Genomic DNA, 14,777 nt, shown 5'->3' with positions numbered 1-14,777 from the left:
TGGCTACTTGTTGCAGAGAAGATAATTTTATACTGTGGCTGCTACAAGTTGGTATAAAACTACATGGAAACCACATTTTTTTACCGAAAATATGCACAAGGAACTAATTATTTATATCTATATAAAAAGATACAGAAAAAATGTTGCTTCTCATACTGATAGACAAATGAACAGTCTGTTAAATATTGTTCACATACAATATAAAAGATCTAAGATTCATAAACAGCGAAATTAATATATTTGCTCTAAAACAAAACTAAATCGGTAAAACAAGATTCTTGCTAGAATTTGGTGAGATTTAATTGTTTGTAATACATAGCAATTAATATGACTCTTATTACTATGCTTTTTTTTGCTGAGGTTAAGAAAATGAAAAATAGTTTTAACTCCACTATTAGACTAAAAAGGGAAGTTAGCATCAATATTAACAGAAACACTTATTGATTTGCCTTTCTGCCTGTGTACAGATTTTTATTCATTTATCCATTCAGTTAGTCAACAGGTATTAATTAGACACAGGTGTGGCAATGGTGCTATCAAGTCAAGTATATTAGGAGGCTTATTTTTCATCTGACAAACTAGTTATAATGGACCTAACGTTAATTATAATAAAAGTACTTGTTGCTTCTGTTTTGAAAGTACTTCCATATTGAAACATGTGTATTGAAAATAGGAGTGTATTGAATGTATTAAAAGCATGCTCAGTCACTGATCAACAAAGGATAGGAGGAAAATTCTATTCCAATTTCGTATGCTTTAACCTCAATTGGGAAAAGTGGGTAAAAATACTGGGTTGGAATATTATGACCTGGTAATAGTTTCGGTGTTTAAAAGATTGCTTTTTTTTTTTTTTTAATCAATCTTACATTAACTTATGGGTGAAGATTAAATCAGCAAATATTTTATTTTTTATTTTTTTAAATCAGCAAATATTTAATACTCTATACTTTAATTATCATTAACTTATTCAATCAGTAGTTCATTCAATACATAATTATTACACTTCTTTTATATTCCAGGCACTGGGCACAAAACCCAAACCAAAATTAAGGACCTTACTCTCATGGGGTTTACATTCCAGGGACCTAATACAATAGGCTCTGACATTCCAAATACTTCAGGACATTTGCCCGCTAAACACTGCCAGCAAGGACTAAATAAAGGGCATATATGCTCCAGTTGAATTCTTCAACGCTGGCTGTACTTCTGTGCAAGGGCCTTAAGGCAGCTCTGCCATTAGGTGTGCAATTTTACACAAGTTACTTAAACATCACAACCTTTTCTCTTTCTCTGTAAAAACAAAGCAAAAAACCCAAAACAAACAAAACCCCAGTAATAGTTGGGTTCTCCCGGAGATTAAATGGGCCTATGTGTGTCGCTTGTTTAGCAATTACTGCATTTTCGCCTTGGCTCTGCGTGTCCGAAACGTGCCGGCTCATTAGAAAGTGGCTGGAGATCTTTAAGCACGTTCCAGGGGATCCCTGGGTGGCTCAGGCGGTTTAGCGCTTGCCTTCTGCCCAGGGCTTGATCCTGGGGACCAGGGAATCGAGTCCCGTGTCGGGTCGGGCTCCCTGCATGGAGTCGGCTTCTCTCTTTGCCTGTCTCTCTCATGAACCTTAAAATCTTCAAAAAAAAAAAAAAAAAAAAAGATAAACTCATTCCAAAACTCAGGCCAGGCCATTAAACCCCAATCCCATCACAGGTGTCATGTAGTTACACTTTGCAGACAAATTTGAGATCCTGGCAGTCTGGTTTACATATCAGGATTTTTTTTTGGTAAGATTTTATTTATTCATGATAGACATAGAGAGAGAGAGAGAGAGGGAGAGAGAAGCAGGCTCCATGCACCGGGAGCCCGACGCGGGACTCGATCCCGGGTCTCCAGGATCGCGCCCCGGGCCAAAGGCAGGCGCCAAAGCGCTGCGCCACGCGGAGATGCCCCGCGCCCGGGGTTCCTCATGACATCTGCCCTCCACCTGTCGGCTTAAGCCAGGGGTGGACGTGGAGGGCACATTCCCGGCCTCATCCCGTGACCCGGATCCAGAGGTCTAAGGCGAGCGGGAGTGGCGGGGTCCCGGCCGCCCTGGCCGGCTAAGCGCGGAGGGCCGGGCCCGCCGGGAACTCAGGCCCGCCGGGGGCGCCGGGGCGCCGGGCTCGGTGCGGAGGCCGCGGACGCCGCCGGAGGGGGCGCGGCTGCTCGAGCGTCCCCCGGGGACCCCCGCGGCCTGGCCTCGCGGCGCCGCCGGCCGCCGTCCGCCCTCCCCCGCCGCAGGGAGCCGGGCCTGCCGCGCCGCCCGCCGCCATGGAGCCCGGGCCCGCCGCCGCTCCCGCTCCCGCTCCGGCTCCCGCTCCGGCTCCCGCTCCCGCCGTGGCCGCCGTGCTGCCGGCGGGGGGCAGCGGGGAGAGGATGGGCGTCCCCACCCCGAAGCAGTTCTGCCCCGTCCTGGAGCGGCCGCTCATCAGCTACACCCTGCAGGCCCTGGAGAGGTAACGCGCCCCCGGCCCCCACCCCGCCCCCCGGCCCGGCCCGGCCCGGCCCGCGACACCTGCCCCGGAGCTGCGCTCGCGCTGGCGCTGGCGCTGGCGCCTCCTCGCCTCCGCCCGCACAGGCCCTGCGGGCTCGGGCTGCGCCCCGGCTGGAGGTCCGCTCCCCCAACAGCCCCGCGCGCGAGCCCCCGGGAGCCCCCTCTGCGCCCGGCCCGCGGCGGGAGAGGGGGAGGGGAGGGGGGAGGGGGGAGGGGGAGGGGGAGGGGAGCGGGGAGCCCGGCCTCCGCAGCCCGAGCGGGCAGAGCACGGGGCGGGGCTTCGGTTTGCCCGGCGGCGCGAGCGTGGCCTCCGCACGAGTCCTTCCGGGTCTCCCCGCCGGGCGGCCGCCCCGCCCCGCCCCGTCGCCGCCGCGTGCACGCGTGAGCTGCCCTGTTAGCCCCACGTGCAGCTTCGCGAGCCGTCGTTCACTTTCGTGCGCTCACTCGTAAACACGAGCCCCCTGTGGAGGACGGACGTGCTCAGGGTGGGCCGAGGGCGATGCAACTCGAGCCTTTCAGCGGCGGATCCTGGAGTTCCCGGTGTGAGATTCCGAAGTGAAAGCCCATCTGCGCTTGATCCCGTAAACACAGTGCACTGACTTGTAGGGGAAATGGAGCAGGAGTGTCGGAGCGCAGAACGAGGGGAGCCCCAGTGAGGAGAAAACGGGGAGCGGGGGTGTATGTTGCTTACTCTGGCGCCCGGGAATAGGGCGGGGTGAGGCTGGAAGGGCAGAGGTAGGGCAGTAGCAAAGGTGTTGAAACCTCCCGAAGCCAGTGCGGTGGTGTGCTAGGATGCTAGACCTTGAAGTGAGCTTTTTGTATCTCTCTCTCTTTTTTTTTTTAAGATTTTATTTATTTATGATAGACATAGAGAGAGGCAGAGATACAGGCAGAGGCAGGCTCCATGCCTGGGCCAAAGGCAGGCGCTAAACCGCTGAGTCACCCAGGGACCCCCCCCCCCCTTTTTTAAATATTTTTTTTCTTTACTTTTTTTTTTTTTTCTTATTTATGATAGTCACACAGAGAGAGAGAGAGGGGCAGAGACACAGGCAGAGGGAGAAGCAGGCTCCATGTACCGGGAGACCGACGTGGGACTCGATCCTGGGTCTCCAGGATCGCGCCCTGGGCCAAAGGCGCTAAACCGCTGCGCCACCCAGGGACCGACCCCCCTTTTGTATCTCAAAAGAGATCCCTCTTTTAGCCTATCCTTTGCAGGTGGCTGTGATGAAGACTTAGCCAATGAGTTGCTACCAATCGAAAAGCTACCAAGCTTATGATCTAGAAAAATCTTTTCCCTATTCCACCCTCCTGGCACGCACCCCACAAACCCAAGGGCCCACATCGGGCTATGGTTATCTTCCTGAATGTTGGCATTTGGAATAGGGAAGCACAAAGAGTCCTAATCACCCTTGAGTCAAGTCATCAGGCCAGTGGTTCCATCTGAAACCCAGATAGTGAAACAGTTCCAGGTGCTTCTCCTATTCTGTAGTCTGCTTTTTCTCTGGGTTTGCATCATGTAACTAGATTATTGAATCCTAGACCTTGTGGCAATAAAGCTAATTATGTAGAAGGCATTAAAGGGACACAATGGATTTTGGCCAGCAGACTGTAACTGCTTAATTACCAGGTGTAGGGGAATATTACTCTCTTTTATATTTTTCTTTCCTATGAAGGAAATTAGCGTTATTAGTATGTTTGCATCTTCTGAGGGAGCCCCAGATAGGTGGTTACTGGAAAAATCTTTTAAAGTAAAAATGTTCTGGAAAGGCCTTGTTTGTGGAAAATGAAGAAAACGTGTTTTCTATTAACAGCAGTGATACAATTCTAATTGTAACTACTTAAACCTCCGTTTTGAAATACTTCAGGGCTCATTTTTGTCACCGTTACAATGCCTGAAGAACTTAAGGAATGCTTACAGTTGGTATGTATTTCAGGAAAACCTTGGAAACCTTGAGTTACCGGGGTTAAAGTATGGGTGCTTCTGAGCCATTTGGTAAAGGAAGGACATCTTCTTGACTGCTAATAGACTTCCTAGAGCATGGTGCAAAAAAGCCTAGGTTATTTGATCTTCCCTAATTATTCAAGTTCAAACAAGGAAAGGGAATGGAAGCATAAAATGTCTTGTTAAAATTTTACCTTTTAAAAAAATAAATAAAATTTTACCTTTTACTATTTGGCAAAATTGTGCAGGCTTACCATTCACTAAGGGGAAGCACAACTCTGTGTCCCAAATCAGAAAAGATATAATTGGTTGTCCCCACTGTCACTCATCTGGGTTATTTTAGGACTCTCAGCTCTCCTTGCCTCCTGAGAAGGGGAAGTATGGATTGTGTAGAACTGATTTCAAAGCTCCTTTGTCCTTCATAAGTTAGGAGTTTCCTTTCTCAAGCTTTGGCTGTCTCACTAACACGTTGCTGTGAGTAAACCTTATTTCTTAAACCTTGATTAAGGAAGGTAGTATTAAAAATGATACTTAAGGTTTGATCTTCCTTGTGGAATTTCGAGCTGATATAAAACTATGGTGTCCGAGAGATTTCGCCTCTGAAGCTGGGTCCACAATTCTTAAATTGGGATAGGGAAATGTAAAGAAATTTGCTAGTCTTGGTTTTAGTTAAACATGTGTTTCAATGGCATTATTTCCACTCTTGGATTTACCCACCCAAAGAGACTGGAAAATGTATAGCCACACAAAGAAAAAAGAACGTAAGAGGTGCTCGAGTAGATAAAAGATCAACGACAAAATGTTGGAGGAACAGCATAGTAGTCATCAATCAGACTAAACAGTCCTAAGAAACTGAGAAGAGTTGTGAAGAAGCATGTTGGTTGAAGTCCCAGGATCTTGGAAAGGTTCAGGAATTAGAGGTACAAGATACTTCTGAAAGTGGGGTAGACAGCTGAAAAGAAAAGAAAAGAAAAAAAAAAAAAAAAACTGATTGAAACCTTCCAAAGAAGTACTTAAACTCCTACGTTGCTATTAGAACCCTGGAAGCTTATTCTCTGACTCAGCACAGCCAATGGCTGATGGAGGTATTCATTCCGTGGCCGTAGAGGAAATTAGGAGCAAGTCCTCAGTGAGATCCTTAGCTTTTAAGGCAAACTCCGTTGTTTTTTTTTTTTTTTTTTACTTCAACAACATGGTATATTAAAGCACCGGTTCTTCAATCACTGAAAAGTTGGAGGGGACTTTCAGAGAATATAGAGAATATATCTTGTGAATTGGCTGGGACGTCAGATTTTTATTTCTGATGAAATTGGAAAAATGCTTTTTTGTTTTGCCGAGTGCTACTTGTGTGCCCCTGAAATTTCTTAATTATTGAAGAAATGAGATTGAGAAGAATCTCTGAATCCTCACAACTCAGAAATTGGCTATGGTTCTATCTGGACAAATGGAGATTGAATCTATTCGTTGTAAGGGCCTTTAAGAAGTTGACTTAAAAATGTTTCTAGGATTTTGAAAGTTTCCTTTTGGCCTTGTTGAGGGAATTGAAATTAAATTATTGAACCACAGATGATAACTTGAAGAGAACTTTTTTTTTCCCCCTATTATACTAATAAGGAACTGAGGTCAAGAACAAGAGTCCTAATTCCTTATGTAAGTAACTATTGGTTTATGACCAGAGTTTCTAAAAGAATTACTGCTTTAAGAAAACTTAGGTGACGGTGGTGGTCAACGCATAAAGCCCTGACAGTTAAATTATAAAATATACTCAAAATTGATCGATTGTTTTACGATCTAAAAAATGTATTCCCAGGTCTTACGCAGGAAGTAAAAATTCCTGCCAGGAATCTTATTTCTGGTTTCAAATAACTAAGGAAAAAAAAGTGTTGCTAAGAGTGGTTACTTAACCTGGGACACCTGAATAACTGAAATGACAACTGCAAGAAAAGCAAGCTAGGGAGGCAGATACGGCCATGCTTCTTCAGATTCTTGGTGGAGGTGGCCTGGGAGTGGGAGTCCCTCTGCTAATAAGTTTGAACAATGTCTGACACAGCCCTCTCTGTGGTTTGTGAAGGTTTTCATTCTCGAGGTAGAGGACACTGCCCCAGATGACCCGTTCCTTGATACAGTTCAGTGCACATCAAAATCTTACCATACACTGACAGCTCGTATAAATCTTCTATAGGGAGGAAATGGGCTGTCTCACTAATAAAAAGCATTCCAGATTTTTGATAGTAATGTATCTTGTTGTGTATTAACATGTTGGCCTTCTAATTGAGATTTAAGTCTCTTTTAGTTATAATGTGTGTTGGTCAACCTAAGTGTGTTAACATCAGATGAATTAGAAATCGTTTTTGTTGATTGAATGTGCTTGTCCTAAGGGAACTCTGATTTCTGTGGCTGAATTGGGTGGCTTTCTTGCCACTTGGAAAATCAATGGAAATCCAGTTTTAGCAACTTAGACACTATGGTGTGGTGGTTTTGTTTGATTTAGACTGTTTTTTTTTAATGGAGTCATAATTGACATTAGTTTCAGGTGTATAAAGTAATCTATATTTCTGTATATATTTTATTTTTTAAATCTTTCTTTTCCCTTATGATAAGTCTACTCTTTAATCTCCATCACCTATTTTACCCATTCCCCCACCTACTTCCCCTCAGGTAACCATCAGCTCTCTATAATTAAGAGTCTGTTTTTTTGTTTGTGTCTCATTTTCCTTTTGCTTGTTTTGTTTCTTAAATTATGAGTGAAATCATACTGTATTTTTAAATTGGATTATGTTTTGGGTGTTGAGTTTTTTAAGTTCTTTATATATTTTGGACACTAATTCTTTATCAGATAAGTCTTTTGCAGATATCTTCTCCCATTCTGTAGGTTGACATCTATTTATTTATTTAGGAGGAGGAGAGGTGGGGGAGAGAGAATATTAAGCAGGCTCCACATCCAGAACAGAGCCTGACTTAGGGCATGATCCCAGGACCCTGAGATCATAACTTGAGCCAAAATCAAGAGTCAGATGGTTAACTGATGGAGCTACTCAGGTGCCAAACTAAGTCAAAGGACTTAGTTTTGTCAATTGTTTGTTTCATTGTGTGGAAACTTTTTATTTTGATGTACTCTCTCAGACATAAATAGGAAAATGTTGCTATGGCCAATGTCCAAGGGATGACTGCCTATACTTCCTTCAAGGATTTTTATGGTTTCAGGTCTCACATTGAAGTCTTTAATCTGTTTTGGGTTTATTTTGGAGTATGGTGAAAGGAAGTGGTTCAGTGTCATTCTTCAGCATGAGGCTGTCTAGTTTTCCCAACATCATTGGTTGAAGAGACTGTCTTTTGCTCCTTGTATATTCATTCCTCCTTTGTCAAAGATTAATTGACCATGTAATTGTGGGTTTATTATTTTTTGTTCTATTTTATTGATGTGTATTTTTATGCTTCTACCATACTGTTTTATTTTTTAAAATATATTTTTTTAAAGTAATTTCTGTACCCAACAGGGGGCTCAAACTTAAAACCCCAAGAATGAGAGTCACATGCTCTACCAATTGAGCCAGCCAAGTACTCTCATACTCTTTTAATTACTACCACTTTGTAACATAACTTGAAGTCTGGAGTTGTGATACCTCCAGTTTTGTTTTTCAAGATTGCATTGGCTCTTTGGGGTCTTTTTTGGCTCCATACAAATTTGAGATTGTTTGTTCTAGGTCTGTGAAAAATACTGTTGGTATTTTGATAGAAATTGCATTAAATCTGTAGATGGCTTTGGGTAATAGAGACATTTTAACAATATTTGTTCTGCCAATCTATGAACACAGGAATGTCGTCTTCCCATTTTTTTCTGTTATTTTGAATTTGTTTAATCAGTATTTTTTCAGAGCATAGGTCTTTGACCTCTTCGTTTATTCCTAGATATTTTCTTGTTTTTGGTGCAGTTGTAGATGGGACTGTTTCATTTTCTGCTGCTTCATTATTAGTGTATAGGAATACAACCTATTTCTGTACATTGATTTTTGTGTCCTTTGACTTTACTGAATTCATTTTTCAGTTCTAATAGATTTTTGGTGGAATCTTGAGTGTTTTCTGTATGTAATGTGTCATCTGCAAATAGTTTTACTACTTCCTTACCAATTTGGATGGATTTTTTTTTTCTTTAGTCCATTCACATTTAAGTTAAATACTGGTAGATGCATATTTATTACCATTTTGTTATTTGTTTTGTGGTTGTTACTATAGATTTTGATATTTTTCTTGCTATCTTTCATGGTTTGTTGGCATTCATTGGTGATATACTTGGATCCCTTTCTCTTTTTTCTTTGCTTGCATCTTGCCTCTTTTTGAATTGTGCTTACCAGTAGATTTGCGTATAACATCTGCGTATAGCAGTCCAAATGAAGTGATTGGTCACTTAAGTATAACTTCATTTTTTACTCCTTTTCTCCCATGTTGTAGGTATATAGTGCCATATCTTACATCCATTTATGAATCCCTTGACTGACTTACTATAGTAAATTATTTTTATTGCTTTTTTTTTTTTTTTTTTATTAACTTTCTTCCTTTCCACCTGGAGTCCCTTTTATTCCTTCCTGTAGGGCTGGTTTAGTTGTCATGAACTGCTTTAGTTTTTGTCTAAACTCTTTTATTATGAATGATAGCCTTCTTAGACGATTGTTGGTTGCAGATTTTTCCCTTCCCACTGAATATATCTTGCTACATTCTTCTGGCCTGTGAAGTTTGTGCTGAAAAATCTCCTGATAGCCTTAAGGGATTTTCCTTACGTGTAACTTTCTTCTTCTTCTTCTTCTTCTTTTTTTTTTTATAGATAGATAGATAGAGTATTTATTTATTTATTTATTATTTATTTATTTATGATAGAGAGAGGCAGAGACACCAGAGGAGGGAGAAGCAGGCTCTATGCCGGAAGCCCGACGTGGGACTCGATCCCAGGACTCCAGGATTGCGCCCTGAGCCAAAGGCAGGCGCTGAACTGCTGAGCCACCCAGGGATCCCCGTAACTTTCTTCTTTAGCTGCTTTAAAATTTTTTTCTTTTGACTACTTTTTGCCATTTTAATTTCTCTATGTCTTGGTGTGTATCTCCTTGTGTTGAATTTTTTTGGTTGGACAAGGATCTCTGTGCCTCTTGGATCTGGATGTTTTTCAGAAAGGTAAGTTTTCAGCTATTAGTTCTTTAAATTTTCTACCCCCTTATCTCTTTTTTCTGAGATCCCTATAATGCAGGTGTTATGCTTGGTGTTACTGAGTTCCCTAAGACTATTCTCAATTTGCATGATTCTCTTCTACTTTGCTCAGATTGGATATTTATGCCCCATTACTCTTCCAGGTTGTTCAGTAGTTTCTCTGTTTCAGCTAGTCTATTTAGTCCAAGTGTATTTTTAATTTCTCTTTGTTCTTGATCTGATTTTTTTTTTTAATCTCTAAGAGTCTCACTGATGTATGTCCACCACTACTTTCTCAAGGCCAGTGATTATCTTTACCATCATACTTTAAGTTTTCTATCAGTTCTATTACTTCAGTCTGTTTTGGTGTGGTCTCTTGTTGGGGTTAGGTCCTGTTCATAATTTGGGAAATGTTTCTCTGTACTACAGTAGCCTTATGAGGTCTTAGAGTGCCCTTCCATGCAGTGTCTCCTGTTATCCAGGTCCTGATGCTTCAGGGATTGTCTCCTATGTGTGTTGGGTGTGCTCTGCTGTTGAGTCTTAGCCTCTTTTTCCTTCAGTTCCATTGTTGTCACATCGTTCTTTTTATCTACTGTCTCTGTCTGTTGTGGGCAGCAAGGTAGGCAGTGGTCTGCTTGAGAATTGAGAAATGCCCCTGCCACGGAGGGAACTGCAGTTCTGCAAAAGCGCAAGTTGAGAGTTGTGGTGTTGGCGGGCTTTGCACTGGTGTTCTGGGGGAGGGGCTGCCATAGTGGTAGTGAGGTAAGAGTAACTGGGAAGGGCTGGATCCACTGAGTGGTGTGGGAGTGGCATGATGCGGTGGGGCTTCCTGCAAGCAATGTAGGAGTGTCTGCTTTGGCCGGTTCTCACAGGTGCCATTGTTGATGCTATGGGGTAAGGGAAGGCAATGGTACCTGCTGACTTCTTTGTTCTTGCAGGTGTATCCTCGTGATCCCTGTCTCTCTAGGCTGTGCTTGGAAGTGAGCAAACCACTCTGCCTTAGTTTACCCCCAGTGTTTTTCAAACTGCTGGTTCTATAGTGCATCTGCGTGGGTTGTTGGTCCTGCTGTCCTTTTAAGGGCTGGGACTTCCTGGCTAAAGTCTTCTGGGCTCTCCCAGAGGGGACCCTGAGGATTTAAAAAATTCCAGGCTTGAAGTCCCACTGGTTTTAAGGACTCAAGAAATTTGGCTCCTCTCATATTGAGAGGCAAACAGTAAAGAGAGTGGTTCTCCTGATACATGAGCTGCTGGTATGAACATCTGTTTTCTGCCTTTCTCGGTGCCACCAGCTCCCTCCCCACCGCAGGTCGCAGGGTCCCTTTTGCTCTCAGACTGCCTTTTGACCCTTCTTCCTTCACTGTGGCCTCTTCCCTACTTTTAGTTGTGGGGTTTGTTCTGCCAGTCTTCTAGTCATTTCATGGTTTTTTCACACTGATTGGGTGGTTATCTAGTTCTATTCGTGGGTGAGGTGAGCTTAGGGTCCTCCTACTCCACCATTTTCCCTGCTGATCAGTGTATACATTTAAGTGTATGAACTCATGGCTTTATTAGATTTTCTGACTTACTGGATTGTCTCTAATTTTTGCTTTCTTGTGTACTTGTTCTGCTACTCTTTCTAAAAACCCCTGCAAATACTATTTAAACAAGATAGGATAGAAATAAATACATAAATGTTAATGTAAATGAGCAATATTGATTGCTGGAATTGAGCTGAAAATTGGAATGGAGTAGTGAAGGCAGGAAGCTTTGACAGGAATTGATAGGTTTTAGTGACTAATTGGATGAAGGATTCAGAAAGAGGCACTTACAATGTTTATAGTTGAATGAGTGTTCAAATACATGAATTTGAGGTTAAAAAATTAGCTTAATGCTTCACTAAGGGTCAAATCTGAGTCAAGGGAAGCAGGCAATTGGCCTATATTCATTAAAAATAGGACTGTGTTTTGTGTAGGTCAGATGATTAGATATTTGTGTTAAATTCCCAGCAGAAAGAACCCCATCAGGCTCCTTCAAGAAGAGATTAGGACTGGTAGGTTGGATTTGACAACTGGGAATCCCTTATCGGTCATGATATGGAGACCTGACCTTGTGAGGGCAATTGGGAGCCAGCCCTTGCACATCAACTTAATACTTTGCTGCTAAAATACCAGAATGAATATGGAGGGATGTAAATTTATTAATTCTGGCCACAGTACAACCCATAGGCCTAATCTCCATGAAAATTATCATGGCAATCGCCACAGCTGCCATTGACCCTTGGAGCCAAACTTCCGCAGCCTAGTAAGAGCCCTTTAGATAGGGTAGTAATAGGACCTGATTTTCTGTTTAAAAAGCATTTGTTTAAATCTTCTGTTTCCAACTGATCATATTAAGCTGCTCAAGCAGAATACTCTAAGTGATTTTTTTACATCGTGGGGGGAAGATAGGAGAAATTTTTCCTCATTGTCTATATGTGTAATAGAGCTTGAGGGTAGCCTTGTAATTGCCTATGGAATGTGGTGGGAAGGATATAGGAGATCTTGATAAAATGTGGCTACAGGAGTTTAGTGCCTCCTTGCCTTCAGCTAAGGAGGTCAACCAGATTCATTTATTCAGCAAATATTTGTTAAGTAGGCACTGCGTGAGGTAGTTAAGGTTTTTCTCAGTCCCATGATTTTACATCATTAAACTTTAATACTGTAAAAGGCTCTTAATTCTATAACTAGAAAAGAATGTGAATAAATCCTTTAAAATATAAACAGTACTTAAAAAGGCTTGTAAGTGCTGGGAATACTCTTGGTTGCTGAACAAAATAGTGTAACAATGTTCTCTCATAAGAGTGGTCTAAATCCATGTATTCTAAAATTTTTCATTGTGACTTGTTTAAAAATGTTTAGCATTAAACATGTACTTATATGCACACGTGGACATTTTTGAAAGAATTTCAAGAAGACCTATCCTTGCTACTTGTTATGGATTCTAACTTTACTGTTAAATTAATTTCTATTTCATTTACCCAGAAATGTTAATCTAAAAATCACTAAATTGACATGCTAATAGGCCTTGATCTACAGTGTGAGAAAGAAACCAGTTTAAGACACTTTGTTCTTTGGAGTCTTCTATAACTTTTGAAAATAGTCAAAGGCCATGGGTATATATAATTATATCTATTTTTAACATAATTTTTTAAAAATATTTTTTACTTATTTATTTATTCATAGAGAGAGAGAGAGCGCGAGTAGAGGCAGAGACACAGGCAAAGGGAGAAGCAGGGAGCCCGACGTGGGACTCGATCCTGGATCTCCCAGTGGCGGCGCTAAACCACTGCACCATGGGGGCTGCCCTAATTGTATCTATTTTGACTGGCTTTGTTTGGAACTTATTTTATAGCTCTTTGAAGGAATTCTAGTAAAATTGGGATTTATCTTTAGGAGTTCATTAATTCATTGACTCACTGTGCAGATATTTGAATAACTATTTAGTCTAGCAGTATCTTGTCTTTTTCCCTCTTAATTATTCAATATTAATATTTAATTGAAAGTATTTGTTAAGGAAAAATAGCAACATGAGGTCTTGAAAAGTTACTTTTAAGCTATTTTTCTGGTAAAATACACTCTGAAAAGAGAAGAATAGATTAGGGTACTGATTAAGCTCCTGACTATAGAAGAGTCCTCTCTACTGATTTAGTTGAGCATGTACTTAAAGTTTCTCAAAAAAAAGAAAACCAAAACTTTGGTATCATGTAATTATCAACAAACTGAAGTATATTTGATCACTGTTAATAATTCTTCACACTCGGGATGCCTGGGTGGCTCAGTGATTGAGCATCTGCCTTCAGCTCAGGGTATGATTCTGTGGTCCTGGGATCGAGTCCCACATTGGGCTCCCTGCATGGAGCCTGCTTCTCCCTCTGCCTCCCTCTGTGTCTTTCATGAATAAATAAATAAAATCTTAAAAAAAAAAATTCTTCACACTCAAATGAATCACAGGCTATTATGTCAAATATATTAAATGAATCCATGACTGGAGAAAAGGCTTAAACACTTAAACTAATAATTTATCCCTGTCTAATTATTTAAGTCTTCTCAATTCATGTATTCATTTAAGATATTAGTATATGGTCTGTGAGGTCAGGAATTATGCCGGTTTTGGTTCATTATTATATCACAAATGTCTAGCATACTGCCTGGAAAATATTAGATGTTTATTTTTGCTTGAATTATAAAAAATTACAGGAAGCTTGACATTTTGACCACAAATGCAGCAATATTATATGGTTCATCACTAGTAAGATAAATGAAGTTCTGGAGACACAGTGGATATGGACATGCTCCTCTTGCTTCTAGATTTTACCACATCCTTCTCAGAGACTGTTAGTACATTTGCAGAGGGTAGCTATGTGTTCGAAAATCAGACTTGGGTCCACTCACATCCTTTCATTTTCTAAGTGTGATCTCATGGGCAGTTCATTGCTTCCATGTCACCTATAAAGTGCTGATAATAGTGATGTCATACAATCTGATGGGAGATCTTGCAGGAAAGCATTCAATATGTGTCACCTAGCAAACCATCAATCTTCTTTGCTGTTAATAATGCTAATACTACTTGCTTTAGAATGTGCCAAGCTCTGAGGTATAGATGTAGCCTTCTATGAGTTGGCAGCTTAGTGAGGGAGATAGAAAAGGAGGACCATGTAGTATGATGATAAGTCTCTGTAGCAATAAGAGAACTCTGCAAGTGCAGAATGGGGATGCTGCCCCTAGAATATCTAGTAAAGTTTCACAGGGTAAGCTATATCTGAACCAACAACTGAGCAAGGGGGACTGTCTCCTACTTTCCCCCCTACCCAAGGTAGATAGGTGGGTTGGGAAGCAGAGTAGCAGAAGTGAAGACCTGGGTGTGTGGGAAGATGCCCTCAGTAGAGTGAGAGTGGTGTGGAAGAACTGAAGTGGTCTAGGGACAAGTGGGCTTCGTTCAGATCTCGAAGTGCCCAGCTCAAGAATTAGTGGGGGCTGACCTTAGGTTTGCATGTGAGAAAAATCCTTCAGAAGTGGTGAGAATGGATTGTGCTGGAATACGATGAGAAGGAGACCAGCTAAGAGGATGATGCAATAAATAATGGAGGAGATGAGTGCCTTGGTCACAGCTGTGTCAGT

General features: G+C 41.8%; 1 protein-coding gene across 1 annotated transcript in view; it reads left to right on the top strand.

The window, feature by feature from the left end:
* Window positions 1–2,310: 2,310 nt before the first annotated feature.
* Window positions 2,311–14,777, top strand: part of CRPPA (CDP-L-ribitol pyrophosphorylase A) — a 292,641-nt gene continuing 280,174 nt past the window's right edge. The window contains exon 1 of the mRNA XM_038556990.1: window positions 2,311–2,487. Coding sequence (XP_038412918.1) covers window positions 2,408–2,487 — 80 coding nt within the window. The 5' untranslated portion in view covers window positions 2,311–2,407. The remainder of the gene's footprint in view (window positions 2,488–14,777) is intronic.

This window comes from Canis lupus, chromosome 14 (genome assembly GCF_011100685.1).
Source record: "Canis lupus familiaris isolate Mischka breed German Shepherd chromosome 14, alternate assembly UU_Cfam_GSD_1.0, whole genome shotgun sequence".
Taxonomy (NCBI): domain Eukaryota; kingdom Metazoa; phylum Chordata; class Mammalia; order Carnivora; family Canidae; genus Canis; species Canis lupus.
This window is presented reverse-complemented; position numbering and strand designations above follow the sequence as displayed.